The 23,335-nt window shown below is 25.5% G+C and overlaps 3 protein-coding genes across 5 annotated transcripts; 2 read left to right on the forward strand and 1 right to left on the reverse strand.

Annotated features, from left to right (window-relative positions):
• The first annotated feature begins 262 nt into the window (after nt 1-262).
• Nucleotides 263-3,922, forward strand: Mob4 (MOB kinase activator 4). The gene is made up of 5 exons (XM_015515751.2): nt 263-513; nt 569-732; nt 794-1,003; nt 2,879-2,990; nt 3,077-3,922. Exons 1-5 carry the CDS (start codon nt 451-453, stop codon nt 3,224-3,226), a joined length of 699 nt encoding a protein of 232 aa, XP_015371237.1. The 5' UTR covers nt 263-450; the 3' UTR covers nt 3,227-3,922.
• Rpp25 (ribonuclease P protein subunit Rpp25) lies at nt 2,589-21,910 on the reverse strand. Its single transcript, XM_015515752.2, has 5 exons — nt 21,625-21,910; nt 13,915-13,975; nt 3,977-4,253; nt 3,509-3,628; nt 2,589-3,324 (listed from the first exon to the last, which is right to left on the reverse strand). Coding segments are annotated over exons 2-5 (495 nt in total). The 5' UTR covers nt 13,916-13,975; nt 21,625-21,910; the 3' UTR covers nt 2,589-3,227.
• On the forward strand, nt 10,260-19,436 carry Tdc2 (Tyrosine decarboxylase 2). 3 transcript variants are annotated; one of them, XM_015515750.2, is made up of 12 exons: nt 10,260-10,334; nt 13,511-13,725; nt 14,021-14,134; nt 14,200-14,379; nt 14,445-14,681; nt 14,738-15,132; nt 15,207-15,348; nt 15,434-15,605; nt 15,947-16,023; nt 17,615-17,847; nt 18,239-18,322; nt 18,394-19,436. In XM_015515750.2, the coding sequence occupies exons 2-12, from the start codon at nt 13,525-13,527 to the stop codon at nt 18,548-18,550; spliced, it is 1,992 nt and encodes a 663-aa protein (XP_015371236.1). In that variant the 5' UTR covers nt 10,260-10,334; nt 13,511-13,524; the 3' UTR covers nt 18,551-19,436. The 3 variants fall into 3 exon arrangements, with proteins under 3 accessions (XP_015371236.1, XP_089082131.1, XP_089082130.1); XM_089226005.1 differs by lacking the exon at nt 10,260-10,334 and adding an exon at nt 11,196-11,212; XM_089226004.1 differs by lacking the exon at nt 10,260-10,334 and adding an exon at nt 11,495-11,580.
• Nucleotides 21,911-23,335: the final 1,425 nt, after the last annotated feature.

Below are 23,335 nucleotides of genomic sequence, written 5' to 3' on the forward strand. Positions count from 1 at the left end.
TAACCAACAATACAACCTACAATATTGAGTAATCAACTCCATACATATTATTTTCATATTTATAAAATGTATGCTTAATAATCAGTAGCATAGATGTTATACATTTTATTAGGTATTTTTAGGCAGTAGGCACAAAATAGATATCAATTTATTTCAATTTTGTTTTTTTAATTTACCTACTTGTGTATTATAATACGATTTTTTATTATCAATATATGAAAACGTTATCATTGCCGTAGGAATGTTTGATAGTGATAGCGTATTGATTGTAGCCTGTCGGCCGAAGAATAGTCTTATTCTGTGGACTGTGGAGTGGTGTTTTCTATTTTTCAATAAACACAAGCTGAATTTTATTCTATTACGTTTTTACTGTGTTTGTAATAGTGTTTGTAATTTGTATATTTTATGGATTTAAAGACAATTTGATCACACAGTTATTGATTACTGAAAATGAAGATGGCTGAATCAGTAAAGAAATTATTAAAACGAAACAAACCAGGAACAAAAGCAGAGGTGAGTCGTTTTATTCTTTAAGTTTGTGTAATTTATATTTGAATATTGTTTTTAGTTCTTTCGTAAATGGCCTGACGAACCGTTTGAGGAGATGGAAAGTACATTGGCTGTTCAAGAGTTTATTCAGCAACAAATACGTGTAGATCCGAGTAATATTGACCTTATATTGACTCCTCCAGATTCTCAAGAAGAAGGTGTTTGGAAATACGAACATCTCAGGTGGCAAATAATTTAATCCGTCTTAATAAACATTTTTAACGTTAGTTTATTGCATTTGTAGGCAGTTTTGTATGGAATTAAATGGGCTAGCGGTTGAATTGCAATCTGAATGTTTACCTGATACATGTAGCCAAATGACATCCACTGAACAGTGGATATTTTTATGTGCTGCACATAAAACTCCTAAAGAATGTCCAGCTATTGATTACACCCGTCACACTTTAGATGGAGCTGCTTGTTTATTAAACAGCAACAAATATTTTCCTAGCAGGTATAACATATACATATTATATAATTATGCATTTTAAGCATTTTATAAATTAGTAGTTTTGTAAATTTATCTTTTAACCAAAATACTAATTATACTTTAGTATAATCTTGTTAATAGAACCATGAGATAGTTAATGATCAAGTTTGTTAATTTAATTTTCAACTCTTATTCATAAAATATTATTTTGTTATTGTATTTTATACATTAAATTTACATCATGTTAAAGCAACATTAAAAATTGTTATGCAGCTTTTTAGCTTGTTTAAACATATATATATATATATATGTATGTATATAAATATAAATAGCTAAAAAGTGTGTATGCACTTATATATTTGTTATGTTTGCTAATGTAACACATCCAACTTCTGTCTTTAAAAGGACGCTACCCATGCATTTTTTGTCTCCATCTAACACACATACGACATCGCACAGATAAAGTTCTTAACTAAAAGTTTGATGATAGGAAATTATTTCACTTTAATGTAAAAACTCTCAACACACTATTGAAATTAGTGTACAAAAATTGGCTGTCATACTCTTGTAAGACTGAGACAACAGACATATAGGATATGGGTAGCATCCTCTTAACAAGTCTATCGCCATGTGCCCACCAGTGGTTGTAATGCAATGTTCAAATTTCAAAACTTTGATCTATGGCAACCATAAATGAATATGGTTTTATATTATTAACTTTCCATGGCACTAAAATAATGTACAAAAACAAGTACAGCAGTGGTATAATGGGAATCATAATTTTTTTGATGTAATATTATATTTTTTTATTTTTAAATATTTTACTAAATGAAATGGAATAATATGCTAAGAGTATCAAAAATACAATATTGTATGGATGCCTGTGGTCACATGGCAGTTAACGTGTTAATAATTTATTGAATCATAGATAACGGAGCTTTGTTTCCTGTTTTCTTCTCATTATGGAAGGTATAAGTATATAGGTTTTATTAAAAAGAAAAACATTATGGTCAACATTTTAGTTTCTATCTTTAAATTACTATTAAGAGGATATCAAACTTACTGTTTGTTTTCTTACTTTGGTACATGCACAATTTAAACAAAACGCATTTATGCAGAATCATTTTTTTTCATGTTTTTGAGTAGGTGGTTGGTTACCCGCGAGTCGTATGTGGCCCATGAGCAAAATGTATAATTTGTACTTAGAATTCAAACTAATATAATATGGACTAGAAACTGTGAATTAAAGCATTGTTTGTTAGTAGATATCTTGTAAAAAAATAAACCTAACAATTATGAACTTAATAAACTAAATTTTCTATGAATATATATTTTTGTTTAAAATTGTTCATTATTATTTTTGGTCCTTGACATCATAAAGGTTGCAGACAACTATTTTTGAATGATCATAGATTAAAACCATCTATTAAACAAATTACAGAATATAATTTAAGTTTATTTATTTATGTTTAATTTTAAAAGTTGAATACAAGATAAAGTAATAATTAAATATAAAACTGATATGTAATATCCTCAAAATATTATCTTCTATAATTTTTGTAATAGGTATTTTTGTCTTAGGAAACTAAATAATAGAAACACAATTAGATATTATACACTTTAGTTTTATTATCAAGCAACAGCTTACATTAAATTATTCTTACTTAAAAACTTAATAAAATAAATTGTATTATATGTCATTAAGATTTGTACTTAGGTATACGCTCTATTATTATATAAATAAAAACTACCAATAATGGTTGGTAGAAAACTAACTATAATATATATGTATATATATATCATTATTGTTATGTAGAAAATTAAAAATAAACAATTAATCAATTAATAAAATATCATATTTATCTAAAATTATTTTAAAAGTATTATTATTTATTTAAGGGTTAATATTAAGGAATCATCAGTGGCGAAATTGGGGTCTGTTTGTCGGCGAGTCTACAGGATATTTTCTCATGCATACTACCATCATCAAAACATTTATAATAAATTTGAGGTAAAGTATACAAAATATAAAACTATTACATAATTATAAATACAGTTACAGATACATCATATAATTATGTGATTACAATATTATAGAATGAAACATACTTATGCCAGAGGTTTACAAAATTTGTGATTAAATACAACTTAATGGCAAAAGAAAACTTGATTGTGCCTATGCCTGATGCAATTATGCAAGGTGTACGGACCGAAGAGGATGGAACAACATCAATTAAAGAGCCATAACTTAACTCTCCTTAGTACCGCGGTAATCATTTTTTTCAAATGTTTTCCGAGGTACTGGCCTATTAACATGATCTGATACCTTGTCAGCTCCTTGGTATCTAAAATTAAAATACTCTAATTAATTCATTTTATGCATACAGTAAATTATACATTTATACATTTAACTAGGAAACATTATAAAATACATTTTTTTTTGATTTTAATTTTTTTTTTTTTTTTGTAATATGTAAACTAGACAATTAACCAACAAATATTTATTATATTAGATTATTGTAGGCTTACCCAGGTAAACTCGGATGAAGGTGATTTTTGGATAAAAGAATATGAATTGAAGGTAATCTTCTAGTTGTAATTGTTTGAGATACTTTACCATCAATCATTTCATCCTTGATCATCCTTACACTATAAGTAAAGATATTGCTGTTTATAAAATGTTTCCCAAAATAAGTTATATTTACCTTTATAACAATTAAATATAATTTTAAACTTACTATAAAAGTGTAAATGTTAAGAACACTAAACAATTTTGTAGTTTTAAAGTATTTGTTTTGTAATGGTGCCATAAACCACAATTTACATTGAAAAATCAATTTACAATTATATTTATAAAAGAATCACATTACTATGATTTTTATTTGTATACATAGGAAACTATACTAATAAGTTATAATAATAAACATGGTTATTTACCTTGTACAGCTTGAATTTTTTTTTTTTAATATTTAATTTCAGACTTATGTTATTGCTTACTTTCTATATCCAATACCAGTGACTTGTTTAAGTTCAGGCATCTGTCGTTTCAATATTTCCGCACATGTGACAGCTTTATTAACTGATGGACCACTGGCACTACATACTAGATGATTAGAGTGTTCAAAACTTTTTACTGCAAAACCAAGCATGTTTCTGATTTTGGAATGGTTATTAACTTTTAAATGTTCAAATTTTTCTGGTAGATTGTCAATTGTAATCAAGGAACGTGTCCAGCGTTCTTCCTGGTATACACATTTAGGTTTTTGATTTTCCACTGTAAAATATAAGTTCCAATAAATTAATTTACATTTTAAAAATGCATTTGTTTCAATTGAAGTAGTAAAGATATTTAACTAAATAATAATGACAAAAATTAATAAGAAATAATATAGATAAATAAAAAATAAAAAATAGTTCAATGATTCCTGACAAATTTAAGGTCATTTTCTCCAAAATAAGATAATTAATAATATTTAAAACACACCAATTGTAATAAAATTACTATAAGTAAAAAATCAAATTTTAGCATTCACAACAATCATAATACAATTTTTATTTATTTAAAATTTTACAAAATTTAACTAATACAATATATATTCTATATTTAATATTCATATATTATGTACTTAATTTATTAATACAAAAGTATATAACATTGTACTTAATAGTTAATACGGTAATTTTTGCTAAAAAGTAATACTTAGTAGTATATTACATTAAAAATCAATAATATTTAAGATAAAATTTAATGATGATAATGTAGATATTATATTTTAATTTCTACTATCTAATTTTCATTTTTGTAAATAAAATTACTGTTTCGTAAGTGTATATTTTGTTAGCATTTTATTTTTCTATAGTTATTATTAGAACTTGGATGTTTATGACTGCATATTTTATTAATACAATGAATATAATATAAATTTAATTCATGAAATTTAGATCACTAATATGTAAACTTATTTTGTATATTTTTGCATATTTGACATTTTTGGGCATATAAATGCATATATTGATTATTTATAAATTATTTAGCACATATATCATAAATCATAAGTATAAAAATTAAAATTGTCCATGTTATTATCATTTATTATTGTTAATTAATAATTTGTTAGACTTCAATAAATAAAAAATCATCGTTAAATTATTATAGTGTTTAGGAAGCAAAAGACTGATAAAATTAGGAGATCAGATATTTATAAGCCAGTGGTACATGGTTGTGGAGACTGACAACATTGATAAATTTAAATATGCAGTGATCAACTCTGTAGACATAGACCAGTCGTTTTCGATTTATAAAAACTTAATGTTGGATCGTCGAAGGTCTTTAAAATTTATTAATACCGGAAAAATAACTGTTATACAGTGTAATCTTGATACTTTAAATACTAAAACTAGGTATGTAAAATTTAATTTTAATAAATCGGAAACTAATTAATCATGTTTTTCATATTTAATAGCTGTTTATTTTGTAATATGGTAGTTTTAAACAAATATTCAAAAGATGACATAATTTTTTTTTTTTAAATTAATATGAATCCTTTTTTGCATATATTTGTTGAAAAAAATGGTATATTTAATATATTTTATGGTACATAATTGCATATTTTAATGAAATTTTGGTCATTAACATTCGAGCTCTGGTTATTATGATTTATAACCATTAATTACTCAATTGTTCATCTTCCAAAGAGGATCAAAGGTAAAATATTTTTTCTATTATGTGCAGTACTAATTGGAATAATGTGAAGAATTTGAAGTATCTTAAGTGTTTCTGAAGGTGGTTTTGGAAGTTATTTGAATATATCAATAATTTAGATTAAAATCTATTTGGGAAATCTTTTTATATTGAAGTATATATAATAGAAATTTGTACACATACATTTTAAAATATTAGTAGTAATTAAAAAATTTCTAATTAGGCATATAAAAAAATATTACACAACACAAATTTTAGAAAACAAGTTTTTAAAATCTTTTACACCTAGATGTCATCACATTTATCACATAGGTTTGTAAATGTAATGAAAAACCGATAAAACAGATAAATGGTGGTGCCAATGAACCCTTTCCAAAATAAATGACACCTTTGAATTAAACTGGTCTACGGGCCAAGAAAGATATATAGTAGAAATGCTAGTTTGATATGGAAAACAATTTAGTGTTAACAACTAAATGTTTCATTTCATTCTTAGCATTAGAAATTAGAAATTATTTACTTGATTTATTAGATAAATTAAATTTAGTATAAGCACAAAACCAATAATACAACTTATTTGTTTTGATATAAATATTGATAGTGAAGTAAATAAGTGATCAAATTAGGTACTATATCCATGGGAGACTAACTATAGGCAATAATTATTGAGGAAAACTAAAGCTTTTTTATATTAGATAGGTATTTGACTATCATATATATTATTTAATAGTTTGAGTATAGCTATTTATAATAGTTTATTTAATTAATCAAAAACTCTTAGGAGTAAATAAGAAAAGATCAGTTTTTAATTTTGAGAAAAATCTACTCATTTTTACAATAAATTATTATGATTATATTTTCAAACCAGTATACTTTTATTTTAGACTTGTTAGGAGCATAAAGTCTCGGTATTGCAGACTCATAAAAAAATATTTTCTATAAGATATCTAACCGATTAATACATAAAGACTAGAAATTACAATATAACATTATATTATTATAACATAGTAAGTTAAAAAAATATAGAAGTTTAATAAAATCACAAGTCTAGAAATAAAACAAGAAATAGTGTATGTAAAAATAGTAAAAACATATTAAATTAAATTTCAAAATATCTATAATTATGCATATTTAGCAACAAACTTATAAATTGTAAAATTAATATTTTATTAATTATTAATTACTTATATATATAAATGTATACTAATATTATAGTATATATATACTAATAAATAAATTAATTTAATATTTTTCATCATAAAAATACTAAATCTTTTTGAAATTCTAATAGGTATACATGTTATGAATGATATGATATTCAAGGAAGTAGCAGTCTTAAAATATAAATGCTTGTGTTGATCAATAATTGTAAAGTAAAAATTAAGAATGTAATACAAAATATGTATTAAACTTTTAATCTAGAAATTCTTCGATCTTCTAGATAGATTATCAATAGTTACCACACGCTACACCTCACGGCTCACATAAGTATTTATAATATGTATTTCTAGAAGAAAATATAAATAGAGCATACGAAGAAAATTTAATAACTATTGTTACCTAATAAATCACGCTTAGGTATACCTAACATAACGAAAATGTCGTCGGATTTTGTACAGAATTTGTGCTTAAGCTATAGACGAGCAACGATAATACAGTTGAGCGCGCAGGCGACATAAATCTCACAAGTATGTGAACGAGAATCAATAGTTAAGGGCCCCCAGTCACTCGTCCAGGTTTATTATGGCCATGGGACTTTTATGAGATAAAATGAAGAGCATTCCAGAGCAATCGTCGCATAGTCAACATTCCATCTACCACCGACTACTAATAAAATATACCGATTATAATTTTCAAGTCTAACTTCAAATTTCTCGAAAACTACAGTTAGATAGAAAGGTTTTAAAAAAAATAATAATAATGCTTACATCATTGTTTCCTAGCGGTACAATCCATTATTACAATTCATTTATATGAGGCAGCTTATATACATTATGGTATATTGGTTCTGAATGCTTAAGTATTATTTCAATAGGTACAATATAACTTTTCAATGCTTTTTTTGTATGCGTTTCCTCATTTGCCTTAACCATCCGTGGTGTAAACACTACAAGCTTCATATTAGAAATCGCTGATGGAAATTCCTTCACGATTTTCCCAATGAACCTTGACCTATATTACTATATATAAACACTCATATCGAATTAATCGTGATGGATCTCCTTGTTGATGAAATTATTCAGGACTATATAGATATATTAGTTGAAGGATGTGACAAAAATATTGGGGTTAATATGGTATAATATATGAATAATTTCAATGAGCAATAACAATTAAAGCCTCCATGTGTAGTATAAATAAATAATAATAAAATTAGATATGTAAATAAGCTATAGCTATACCAATTTTAAAACAATATATCCTATAAAAAAAATTATATTTGTTCCACGTATTACAATGGTCGGAATTTGGAATACAGGTAGATAATTAGTAACTATAGTAAAAATAAACTAAATATTTGAGTTTCTAAAGACTTGATAATATAAATTTAATTTGAAAATAAGGTTCGCCAATTGAGTAGGGAGATAGTCTTATGAAAGAATAAGAACTTCACCAATAATTCAAACGCTCGGGTCATACACAAAATGTACTAACTAGAGTCTATAATACATAAATATATTTTTTTAATCTACAAGGTAAGAAAATTAACGTTCTATACGTAAAACACAGTTAGTTTAAATTGGTTCTCATATTTAGGAATGAAGATTCTTATTGAACTTGCAGCGTTGAAATTATTATCCGATTGTCTAGGTTCTGATATGATTCAATACATAAGTTCAGTAATAGATTCTCTAATATTCTTTATTCTTATCAAAAAGCACATAAATTCACTAACAAGCAACAACGAGAAACTAACTGTTTTAAATTTCCTGCCATGTGATACATCCATCATACAGAGCGAGACAAGGCCTTAATTTCCTTAGAACACTCTCGCATAATATACACGTACTATATATGTGGTAGGGCAAATGGAAAACGGGTAATACTTAACATAAAAGTGAAGTTTCTGGAGAGTTAATTCGCTGTGAAAACTTGAGTAAGAATTTTCTACAACAAACTTCAACGGACACTGTATCCATTGTACATCTAATATTGATGGTTATATAATTATATGATATTGTATATGGTTTGTGGTTGTTGCACAGACAAGGGACAGTTTTCGTTGCCGCACAAATTACCTAAATGAAAGTTAGGTGGTAATATTTGGATAAATTATTTAATATTTATAAATCTATGTACGATTTACAAAACTAAAAACTAAATGATATACTATACAACATACGTATATTATTCAGTTTTTATTAAATTTTAATACATTTTAAAAATGTTTTCTTAATATTTTTTATTACACTTAATAGACATTTAGCAATTTGTTTCAAAATATTGATTGTGCATTGTGCAATGTACCTGCCTTGTTACAACTTTATTTTCATATTATATCCGCAAGATTACCAACCGATTGCAAAATGTCCTAAATAATTGTTTTTCTAAATTATTAATGAAACTCTGTTTCAACTCACTAGGGGGAGGTTTGTGTTGTGTGACAATCCTTATCTTGAAACTTTTTACGTCTAAAAACATGCAATTTTTTTTCCTAACATATATGAAATTTAAATTGCATACAGGGTCTTTCAAATGTTGTATGACAAAAAAATGGTGGGGATTGCGAAAAAACTAACTTTATCCCAACCATCACGAAATTCGGAAGACTGTATGTATATATACAGGGTGATTGATTTATCAAACAACACTCATTATTTAAAAAAGTATTGACTTTTTCAAAATATTTTTTTTCCTTATCATTTTTCAAGTTTTTTACTTTTTTGAATGACAACATAGAGTTTTAGTTTCATATTCTGAAGCAGAATATTTTTTTAAGTATTTTTATTCATAAAAATCGAATTTAGGACGAGTAGTTTATAAATTATAAGTATTTAAAGTTTAGATTGGCAGAGTGGAGTGGTACGGGGTTACCCCGAAAAATGTTTGTCCACTACTCCGAAACTGTTGAGGCTTTTATTATTTTTCTTTAATTTGCTTAAAAATATATTTTTACACAATTAAAAGTATAATGTAATTTAAAGCTGACAACACTATGGACCCATTACATATAATAGTCCACATAGATATACCACATCGGCCAATGGATTAAGTGCAATTTTGGTGATCATGAAGAATTTTTCATATTAAACACATAATATAACTAATAACTTAAATAATACAGTACATAATTTATACAAAGGGTATATTTAAATTAGTAAAAATACTGATATATTATGAATGAAAATAATTAAATAAACAATGATATAATACAATCATGATTTAAGAAGAAATTGTTTTTGGTTTATGTTAGAGCAAGTTACATTTTCTTTTAAACATAATGAAAAGATAAGCACATAAAAATTGGCATTTTTGTATAAAATAACAATAATTAACTATACAATTGCCATTGAAAACGGAGTATACTAATACTATTCATATTGGATTTAAACGTTGGCCGCTAGTTTTCACGCTACATGCAGTCGTTTCGAGAGTCTTTCATAACTGTTCTATAGCTCTAGCAGTTTGGACGCGCCGCATTCGAAATACATAGTGAGTACACCCTCTCATACATATTATGTATTCGTAGATAAATATATAATTTTATAAACTATATTATACTATTATTGTTATTTACTATACATACTTCTTATTCTTATTCTTTTAAGAAATTACAAAAAATGTTTGATTTCAAATTCATATTCTGAATTTCTTAACAACTTTGGTTATAAAAAAATTAATTAGGATTTTCAATATATTTTTTCAACATAATATGTATATATTGAACCTAACTTATATACTACATCATAATATATAGTATAATCTGTATGCCAGGATAAAAAAAAAAAAAATAAAAAAATATATTTGTTCAGAGAAATTATGCAGCTTTATATAAATATTGTACGAAATTATTATTATTATTATTATTTTTTAATTAAATTAAATTAAAATTCCATATTTCCATAATATTACATTTAATATTTAAAAAAGAATAATAATAACAACATTTTAAGTAAAACAAAGTGATAAATAATATTTGTTTTTTTATGGAATGGTAAAAATGTTGGAAATTATATAAGTAGTATTTAAAACTAACAGAGTTTTACAAACAATTTTAAGAACTTTTAGTAAAACCAAGTAAGGAAATCACATATTAAAAGTTTTTTTTGTTTATATACCTACGTATTTGATGTGTCCAAAATTATATGTTATAAATTACGGTGATATCAAATAATAACACATTAAAAATAAAAATGTATTAATAAATGTGATAATGAATTTCTGTAAAACGGCTAATTAATTAATATTGTATTTAAAAGTTAAGCATATTTTATAAAATTCAAAATTTATTTTACTAGCAAGGGACGTCGCAAAGTGGATTTTGAAGCGAGGGTGTGTACCTAACCTAACCACTACGTCAACACAATTTGGTAGTTGGATTTGTTTCATTATACATTATAACTATTAGTTGTTACTTATAGGTACTCAATTTAACTTCTAGCTTCTATGCTCTAATTATCAAAAAATAAAAACCTAACATACCAAATAAGTATGATATTATAATTATCTTGTAATGAATGTAAATATAATATGATTACGTCGTACTGAAAATACTAAATGTGTATTAAATATACAATTTATAAACATTATTCTTAAAATATTATAATATATTCATTTTTTTTTTTTTTAATTATTACACGACTATAGGTAATTCAAAAATATGGATTTTGAGACTTAGGCTTACCCCGTTCATACCTACCTTAAAAGGAGTGAAAGCGGATAACCATTTTGTTATACAGTAGGTGTACTTATGATATATATTGTATTTAACTCTCAAGGTTTTTGAAAAAACAAAATTCTTTTATTGATATTTATAGAAAAAATAATTTTAAAAAAATGATCAAATATCTGTCAATAGCTCAAATAGAATTGTATGGAAAATGCTAGTATAAGCATTTGGTGAACATTTCAAATATCTATCGTTTTTGAATACAAGAAAATAAGAAAATCATTCTTTTACGCATGAATATAATTTCTTCAAATTTTTAAAAACAGATGCTCACAACAAGTACTTGTAAAATTATCCACAACTTTATTTTTCAATTTCAATAATAATAATTTATAAGGATTTTGTTATACGATTTCTATTTTTTAATAATTTTTAGCTAAACAATAATTTTACGAATGTTTGCGGTTTTGACGAATTTCACCAAAATTTTAATTTCAAACGCTTAGGTACAAAATAATAAATTCTGGTATATATTTTTATTTTATTTTAAATCGGCATATTATGAACCTTGTATTAAAGTTAAAATTATTTTGAGCGAGCACACATTTTTAACCGACATTTATATAGTTGACGAATTAAAATGACAAATGTCTAAGGATAGCTAAATTTTTTTTTAATTGCATTATATACACAAAATGCTTATAATATTTGGTAAAAATTTAATAAATCTATGGTTAATGTTATTGAATTATATTAAACCAAATTAATATTGCCGAAAACTGATTTTCTGTAAAAAGTTTCGCTTTCTTTCAATTTTTTTTGTTTTTTTTTTCCAGTTATTTTGAAAAGGTACTTGGAATTTTTCACTTTTGACCCAACCCCACTAAAAATATCAAATATATCATATTTTTTACTGATTGCCAAACTTTAAAATCGAAGCTTATTATACTGCTCCAAAAGATAATGACAAACAAAAATAATAAATAAATTTATATTAAATTTACATCTTACATGAATAAGAATACTTTATAATTATAATTTATAAATATTATTATATTATTTTCAGTAATATTAAATACTAAGAAATATTTCATTAATTGTAATAACTCGTATTTGTACAATATAAGAATAATATTTATTTCTTGAAGTTAGAACGAATAATTTATTGGATTCCTGCAAACTATTTTTACACCAATATTAAGTAGATAAGTGGTCACTTTTATAAATGATCAGTGGATTATGTTATACAATGAACTATAATTAAATCATCATCATGATATATGAACACATCAATTATTACTCTCAAACAGTCCGTCAAAACTCAAAATTGAAATAACATCGATGAAATTACATAGTTATATGAAAAATGAAAATATTTTCGATTTATTAATTAAGTTATGATAATAGAATAATTCAATAAGCACTAGGACCACTAAGTATAATTGTTGATGATAAGATTATATAGGTAATTATTTTGAAAATATGTAATGATTTCCTGACTTGTTACTTTTATAGTTCAGTGTTAATCAATAATCTTATAAATTAAAATATATTTTTAACTAGGTATTTTATTTTATAATAATTATAACTGTATTTTCAAAAACTAAATTATGTGTACAATAATTTTTTGAAGGAAATATTTTTTAAAAGTTCAAATATTTTGATTCTGATGATATTTTATCGATTTTTATTTATTTATTACAAGTTTCGCTAACCATTGGTGCCACTTAAACTTGTCAAATAAAGAAAAATTAATTAAAATATAGCCTCACATTTTCAGAAAAACATCTCTTTAATAAATAAGAAATGAAAAAATGAATAAATAAAAAGGTGAAAAATCTGTTGTTGACTTCCAGTGGTTCCGTCAATCTAATATTGCACACGATGACGTAGAATATTATCGTTCTCCAAAAGAAATCAATTAGCCTTACATCCTTAACAATTCAATGCATTTGAATAATAATAAAAGTATTGATTAAATTTTTTATTTAATTTAAAGGAAAAATTTATAAAATGGATACGGAACAATTTCGCAAGCATGGAAAGGAGATGGTGGACTATATATGTGAATATTTAGAGACAATAAAAAATAGAAGAGTAACACCAACAGTAAACCCGGGCTGGTTAAAAAATAAAATTCCGCTTGAAGCACCTACACAACCCGAGTCATTTGATGAAATAATGAAAGACGTTGAAAATATAATTATGCCAGGAGTAAAATACTTATATTTATTATAATTAGTATTTATCATTGAACGTTAATTGCTTTTTCAATAATATCAATAATTAAATATAATAAAATAGTTGTAGGTACATATTCATTTAAGTTACTAGAAATTATTAATCAATACATTTTGAAAAAATTAAAAATTAAATATAAATTGGACATTAATATAAACTTACTTTTCAATATTTTGTCAGTCTTTTGATTTCAAATTCAAACAGAACGTATACGGTATCAAATCTGTAACAAAAAACATAAATTATTCTTAATTTATGTGTTTACTAGGTGACCCATTGGCAGCATCCAAGATTTCATGCTTATTTTCCTTCTGGTAATTCGTTTCCTTCAATTTTAGCAGACATGTTATCTGATTCTATAGCATGTATAGGGTTTTCATGGGTAAGTAACTAGCAAAATACGTTTTTAATTATTTTTTTATAAATAATACATATTTATTTATTAAGGCCGCAAGTCCTTCGTGTACAGAATTGGAAACTATAGTTTTGGATTGGCTCGGTAAAGCCATAGGACTACCAGAAGAGTTTTTAACATTTTCTGAAGAAACATCAAGAACTATCGATTCTGTGAGAAACGATGATAGTGAAACCGAAGTACATAACGGTAAAGGCGGCGGGGTACTTCAGGTGAACAATTACAATAATTTAATTTAACTAGCCATAAAAATATGTTACAATCACGTTTTTTTTAGAGTTCAGCAAGTGAGTGCATATTTGTTTGTATGCTAGCAGCTCGAGCTCAAGCAATTAAACGATTACGGAAACTTCACCCATTTATTGAAGAAGGTGTGCTACTATCAAAATTGATGGCTTACTGTTCTAAAGAATCGCACTCGTGCGTAGAAAAAGGTGCTATGATGGCATTTGTTAAATTACGTATTCTCGAACCTGATGAAAATAACAGTTTGAGGGGGGCTACGTTAAGACAAGTTAGTTAGCCACATAGTTCCCAAGTTCAATATATTTGAATTAACGCATATTATAGGTGATGGAACAAGACGAGGCAATGGGATTGATACCGTTTTTTGTATCCACTACATTAGGAACAACGTCATGTTGTTCATTTGACAATATACCCGAAATCGGCCTAGTATGCCAGCAATTTGAAACCGTATGGTTACACGTCGATGCTGCTTATGCTGGAAGTGCATTCATTTGTCCGGAGTTTCGATTTTTAATGAATGGTGTACAATATGCAGACTCTTTTAATCTCAACACAAACAAGTGGTTGTTAACAAATTTTGATTGTTCATGTCTTTGGGTAAAAGATCGGTTTAAATTAACTTGTGCTTTGGTGGTCGATCCTCTCTATTTACAACATGGTTATGCTGGGGCTGTCGATTATAGACACTGGGGTATACCGTTGAGTAGACGTTTCAGGTAAGCCTTAAATAGTACAATATGATTTATATTTTTTTTATAAGAAATTCAATCATTTAAACACAAACATTTAGATCACTGAAGCTTTGGTTTGTGCTGCGTACATATGGAATTTCTGGACTTCAGAAGTATATTAGACACCATTGTCAACTTGCAAAACGTTTTGAAAGATTGGTCAGAAGTGATAATAAGTATGAAGTTTTAAATGATGTAAAGGTAATCACTAATGACATATTAAATTCAATATTTTACCACTATATACCTACATAAAAATATATTTTTTCTTAAAAAAAAAAAATAGATGGGGTTAGTTTGTTTTCGTTTGAAAGACGATCCGACCAATAAACTTAATAAAAAGCTCTTGGAAACCATTAACGAATCAGGAAAACTTCACATGGTGCCATCATTAGTACACGACAAGTATGTCATCAGGTTTTGTGTAGTGGCAGAGCATGCTACAGAAGACGATATTGGTAATATAAAATAAATACAATATAATTTAATACAAATAAAGATATAATATAATTAAATAATACCGTTTGGCTTTATACTGCAAATATTATGAAACAATAGTTACTTTTCAGATTTTTAATTGAAATTGAATAAAAAAACGTGAACGTTTTGCGATACATGTTTACAATTTTATATGATTTAGTTAATTGATTAAATAGTATACATAACAAATATTATACTATGTATCCTTTCAATTCCTAACAACAATTTTAACTCTTTATATTATGATGGAAAAGATGTTAAATTGTTACTTAACACTTGAGATTCAACAAAAAAATATTTAAAATGTTATTGAATATAGATTACGCTTGGAAAATTATTAAGGAAACAGCCGTAACAGTTATATATAATGAACAAGAACTCAAAGAAAAACGAGAGGTTAGTAAATATAATTTATCTGAATGGGTATATATGTAGTATTGTAGTAGGTACATGCCTATATTTGCGTTGTTTAAATAGGTTGAAATCTATTTTATTATAGCATAAAATACTTACTATACACTCAATATATAACAATAGATTTTTAATTGAGTTGTAAAATTATTTTAGATACTGAACTGAGCTATGAATATGTAGAGGTTTCACAGTGATGGGGTTTTATTTTTATTCAATTTTGTTGTTTGTTATCACCCCACCACCAGACCACCACTTAACATCAGCAGTATTCTAAAAACCTTAAACTTCGATATTCATTTTAGATGTTTTTCTATATTTAGGTCAATTTAGTATGGGATTTATTATTTATTTATACAAAAAGGGTTAATACTACTTGTTATATTTGAAATTCTATTTTAATCATGTTAGCCAAAAATTTAGTCAAATTGTTGTTATATTATAGTTTATAGGTATGCATATTACAAAAATACAAAATATTGTAACTCAATTAGTTTTTATGAATTATTTCCCGCAAACTCAATTCTGACATTCAATTTTTACTAGAAAAATAATCGTTGAAATAAATAAAATATGACATTAAATTTAGAGATCTTTTAATGAAATAGTTACTATTAACTTCAAAGAATTCATAATTAAATACTTTTACTTGAAAGTTATGTAAACGGTATATAAAAATTATATCTCGGTGGTGGGGCGATAACAAGCAATAATTCTTAATTCGAGGGTTTGATAATTTAATACAAGATTTATTATGATTTTCCAATTTTCCATACTGATACTTTAAACTTTAACCTAACCTCGACGAGTTTTTTTTTTCGATTTCAGGGTAGTAAAATGATTTCGAGTTTTAATTTACGTGTCAGATTGTATATTGGTTTTTCAATATCATAAATATATCCCATATTTTCGGTATTCCGTTTAAAAGTTTTAAATTTAAAAATATGATATACAGGAACTGTATATACTATAGGTATAACAATAGCATTATTAGGAGCGTAATAACATCGTGCAGTTATTATGTAGGTTGTTTTGGAAGATAGGCGTCCATATGACCATAATATTATGTCCAATAATTATTGTTGAATACAATTATACCTTTTTGTACATTTTTTACCGACGGGAGCCGTTTTATAATTTACCTGTTCGTAAAACCTTTTTTGATGGGAGCCATTTGGAAATAAGCTAACAATAGACGAAGCCGTTTGGAGTCCGACTCTGGGAATTTTTACTTGTGACCCAGCCAAAAAAAAAAAATCAACTAGACGTACTTTCCTACCAGAAATTATATCAATGTTAAAAATCTAATTATTTTTACAGCTTTATAAAGAATGAAACTAATATTAAGAAAAAAAATTCTAAAATAACAAAATCTAAGCCTCACATTTGTTGTCATATATTGTTTAGATGGGTTGAAATCTAGATAAAAATTATAGATAAAGAAGAATTCACAGCACTAATTAAATACATACCATGATATTCCTCATACTTACATTTTCTATGAATTTAATTTTGATTAGTTATTAATTAATTTTTACTAACTTCTTAGCTTAATAATTTGTTAAATTTGAAATAGGAACAGGTGGATGAAGTATTTGAATTATCAGAACGTAAGAAGAAGGATGATTTGGCCTATAGGAGATCATTCTTTGTACGAATGGTCAGTGATCCAAAAATATATAATCCAATAATTGCCAGATCATCCCCTGGATCCCGCAGACATACTCATTTAAGTTCAATGGATGATGATATACATGATCCATTATCTACTTCTACAAGTGATACAGAAGATACAATGACACAACCAGCGTAATGAATAATAATTATATTTTAATATTTAAAAATCATTATCTACATGCATGAGGTGAATATTGTGAATAAGGCCTAAAAAGAGTAGGTGGAACTCTGAAGAATATGATTCCTTTTTTGTCTTGTATGATTATACAACTTGTGTATACAAATAATATCAATAATTTAAATATTTATATCAGTTGGCTAGTATTAATCATTTTTTAATGATATTCTAATCTGAATTATTTCATATATTAACAATAAAATATATAATAATTATAAAATTATAGAAATATATTGGTCATAATAATTAGAGACAATTTTAAAGAATATAGGTACCTAATATTCCAAACTTGAAATACTCATTTAACAGCTATGTAATTAAAATATTATATTGTTATAATTTCAGGAGTTCATGGATAAGTTGGCCATTGGCATTCTTATTTCAGGGAGTGTTTGATGATAAAGAAGGCAGTAATGATGTTCCAGTAAGGTCAGTAGTATAATACATGTTTATAATATTAGAATTGAATAATTAAATATTAAGCAAACATTCTAATATAGGTTTCGACATTTAGCAACTAAAATGCACTTTAAATCAAAAAGCAAATCACCAGAACACTTGGCAACAGAAGAAAGCAAATCACGACGTAATTCTCCGGTATTTCCAAGAAAATCTAGTTATGTTAAAACTGAAAACGAAAGTAATACGCAAAAATAAGATCTGACCAAAAAATTAAAAATAATTTTTGCTTGTTATTGTTCTAGCTTATTAATAATTATATTTCATGACCTCAAAAACAATAAATAAATTTAGATGCTTATATTCAAATTTACTGTAAAGCTAATTTTTGTAAATGATTAAATTATATATTAAGATAAAAAAATAATGAAATACATTTGAGGAAATTGACCAAGCTTACAAATACATTGGCTTACTTGGTTTAGGATAGATGGTGGGTCAAATTCAGAACTAAGATCAATCCAAAAAGTTATTAACTTTAGGTATCAATAAATAATTTAAAAATATTGATCTTTTAGATAGATAATAATTAGAAAAGATAATTTAATACTATAGGATAAAATAGTATTATATATAGAATTGTTCATAATTAATGGTTATTGTTTAAAAAAAATCTATGTAAGAAGGGAAATTGCCTCTATTGAATTTGCTATGTATCTAACAGACAAATCTGAGGCCATAATTAAGAGGAGGTATGATCCAGAGCCCTCATTTTTCTTTAAAAATAGAACTATATAGTTTTTTAGTATATATTTATTGATTAGTTGAGTATTTATAATCTGCTATACAATAAGAAAATACAATGACATTGATAATACTAACGATAATAAATACTTTATAGTTTTTAATATAAAAACATATAAAATATATGTCTATGTATAATATAAATAAAAAAATTATAGGGTAGGCGCATACAATTATTAAGTCAACTAGAAATATTAGCTTAAACAATAAATATTCAATACCTAAATATCTAATATAAAATCCTTTTATTGTTAGCATTTACTCTTTTGTTTTTGAAAAAACAACCATTGCATTATAATAATCATTTATAATCAAATAAGGTGATATAGAAATATTTCAATTGAATATACCATATTTATATTCTTAAATATATCTGGTACTTATTTATAAAAATAAATGAAATATTATTATATTTATTGATTTTTCTTAAAAAAAATAGTAACTATATTTGAGGTCATGATATTATAACTTAAATCATTTAATGTCTGAAATTGACTTGCTTCCTGTATGAATAAAATAAATTTGTGTTGAATTATAAAACGTAGTTTTTTGTTGAAAATTCTATATTCTATATTTATATAGGTAAGTACCTACTTATGTGTTAATATTTTAAACATTGCTAACAATCAATGTATTTTTGGAACATGCTGCTATTATTATTAAATTATCTATTTTAATTAATTAATTATATAAGTAGATTACCATATTTTAAAGTTTACAATTTCATAAATAATTTTTATTTATTTCAATAATACTTATACTTTTACTAAAAGCGTAGCCAGGAAAATATTATGGGTAAGGGAAGGGGCAGGAATAAAATAAAATAAATATAATCTTCAAAAAACTGTATTCAAATGTGTATATTTTGAATTGGTATATTAACGTAAACACGTCATACATTTATAAAATTAATTGCACTACTATGATTCATAATTTTCTGTAGTCTAGACCAGGGATCAGCAACCGTGAGATACAAATTAGACATTATGTACTAAGATAGTATACTTAAGCTAGAGTTTTTTTGTAGATACCTACCTTGTTAAATTAATACAGTAGGGTCTCGATAATCCGAACGAGATTGGGGAAAGGGGTCGTTCGGATTAGCGATTTGTTCGGATTACCTATGGCTTAAAAAAAAAACATCAATTTTATTTTTATTTAAAATATGAAATTTTATTTTTATTTGTATTAATCGTGTAAAAACTCGTTATTTCAAAAGACATTGAATACATAAAAATATTAATATTAATTATGAACTTTACCATTTAAAATATTGATTTTTTTTTGTACATTGGTTCCCGTTATGAATTGGTAGCCTTGTCCCACATAATTGAAAAACTTTATTACCGGAAAATATTATTTACAAATACATACATAATATGTACATATTATGTAGTATGTACATATTATGGCGATAAGATAATTCTCAAGCCCGTTCGGATTACCGCGTCTTTCGGATTAGCCTGTGTTCGGATAATCGAGACCCTACTGTATACCTTATAATTATGAACTTAAATAGGAAGGCTAAATTTGATGACACTACATTATTGTTTGAAATAAAATAAGGTAGGTACATTCAAGTTGTGGCCAGTGAAAAATGTATAATTTATTTTTAGCTCTTGATATAAAACATTATATTTTGTTGACCCCTGGCTTAGACTATGTGATTTTGGTTGGATGTAACAACACAGTTACCAATAATTTCAATAATTCCAATCGACGTTTTACATCAATTTTAATAGTTTCATTAGAAAAAGTTTAAAAGAATAAAAGGTCACAAAGATTACTTTAAAAATATATCTATATATAAATGGATTTATGTCTGTCTGTTTGTCCTTTATGTATTCCTAAACGACTGGACCAATAGTGACAAAATTTGGTACAGAGATATATTAGATCTATGGGCAGACAATTGGCTGTAAGATTATTACTTAGTATATTTTAGCCGTTATCTATCTTCATGTATAAAAGTATACTGCTTTCAAAATCACAGGAAACGAATTTAACACACAGTTTGAAGTAGTTGTTTTAATGGGCTGCGAAGTGCACGGTTTCAGTTGGTATATTGTAAAATGTAAAAAAAATTCAAAGACATGTCTATGGGGTTATAAGATATTTCTGTTTAAAATATAATTAAAATTTTGTTTTTTTATGAAAAATTACATAATTTTTTGTATAAAAATATCATAGGATACTAAGGTATCTAGGTATCTGAAAATAATTAGAAATGTTACTTTCACTTAATAATACTACTATAGTTAAAAATTATAATAAAAACAGATTTTGAAGGATGATATTACAAAGTTAAATTTTAGCAAGATATCAAAACAAATTTAATGTTAATCCAATAAGTGGAATTGAATATGCGAGTATAAAATTAAAAGACATGAAAGATATGAGAGATATGAAATAAGATAAGTCTTAAAAAAAGTAAATAAATGTACTTATTCATAATAATAATAATTTATATTTAATATTTTGTTGTTATTATTATAGTTAAAAAAATCAGTAAAAAACCACACACTTACTTAATAATCTCAATACACAGGACGTGACGGACGTGTTATCTAAATAACACCTGTATACGTTTGAAACAGATGTACAGATATGAAAAAAAAAAAACTCGACAAGTTAAACTATCAAAATAGGTATAAACTTTAGTACTATAATATATATATATCTTCAACAATTATACTTTCACTAAATTATCATCGTGATCGTCTATTCCTTTATCATTTTTTATAAACTTCTTGAGTATTTAAATTTTAAATTTTAAAATTGTAATTTCGTATAATTTTAATGAAAAAATAAAACTTCATATTTTATCATAATGACATAACCTCATTTTTTGCGCGCTTATCTCACTATCAAACATGGTTCGAGATAATACTATCTATAATTTTGTTATCAAATTATGATAGTTTATTATCAATAATTTAAAAAAAAAAGATTTGATCCACGGACTACTAGTTACTACCACTACTACTACAGACTACTACTACAGTCAACGACTAACAGTCCGTGATTTGATCAAAGAAATTTAAAAATATAAGCACAAAGAAAAACTGAATAGATTACGATCACGATGTAGGTGTTATCACATAAAGTATCTACTCAATGTATAAAGTATCTACTCAATCTACAACGTGATTCGTGTCTCTATTTTTAGTATTTTTTATGTATCTGTATAACGCAATTGTGTAATGTGTACCCATGGTCCATGAGGGAAGGGGGACTTTGAGGATAGAACTCCTATAATAATATTTTATACATTACATGCATATCATCTCAAATATAGTAAGGCGTGACAATAAAATAACGAAACTTTCTAAATATAACCTAAACTATTAACATTTTCTATAAATCAATTATTGAAATATGATGATAAAACACTTATCTAAAAGAAGTAAGTACTATTAACATTAATGAAATCCGTTCATTGTCTTATATATTTGTAGCATAGAGTAATTACTCTATGATTGGTAGCCTTGTTATTTGATACCTAGTGTGAGTTCGACTAATAGGTACTGCCGAAAAACATGTTAACATAAAATTTCTTGTTAAATTAACAATAACTGCCGCGGAATCGTTTCGGATGTAAAGTGAAGTTTATGGTAAAGAATGTTTAACTTCTTACAACTTTTAAATTTCTTTTACCAACCAGACATAATTCAACAGGACAACAGATGAACAAATTCCGGGTTTTAAAAATCTTTTCGACTATAATATGAAAAAGGTATGTCACGAAAGATTGCAAAGGTCGAATTCGAATAAAAAATTGTGGTATGAAAAATTCAAAAACTATTGCTATACACCTGTACTTTACTAAACACAATTGATGATTTAAATTTCTGTGATTTAAATTTTTTTAATCAGTATATATACTTTTGAAAATATTTGTAATGTTATCATTATTCATTAAGTACAAGAATATGAAGAATGGCTTTTAGATCGTTTTCCACTCTACAGCGAATCAAAACCTTCTTCTTAAACACAATTTTACAGTCACGTTTATAAATGAACTAGCAAATATTCACTTACATCGAGAAATACAAATTAAAATCACGAAGTATTAAGAGTTCATTCCGAAAAGTTACTTAGGAAACTTAAATTTCAAATTGATTTGTCAATTTGTCATGATATTTTGTTATATTAGTTATAAATATAATTATAAATATTAAACACATAATAAAGCATAATATTATTTAGTAGGTATGTGGTAATAATAGGTAATTAAAA

Source organism: Diuraphis noxia, unplaced genomic scaffold (genome assembly GCF_037042655.1).
Source record: "Diuraphis noxia isolate RWA-SAM2 unplaced genomic scaffold, SU_Dnox_SAM2 contig0004, whole genome shotgun sequence".
Taxonomy (NCBI): domain Eukaryota; kingdom Metazoa; phylum Arthropoda; class Insecta; order Hemiptera; family Aphididae; genus Diuraphis; species Diuraphis noxia.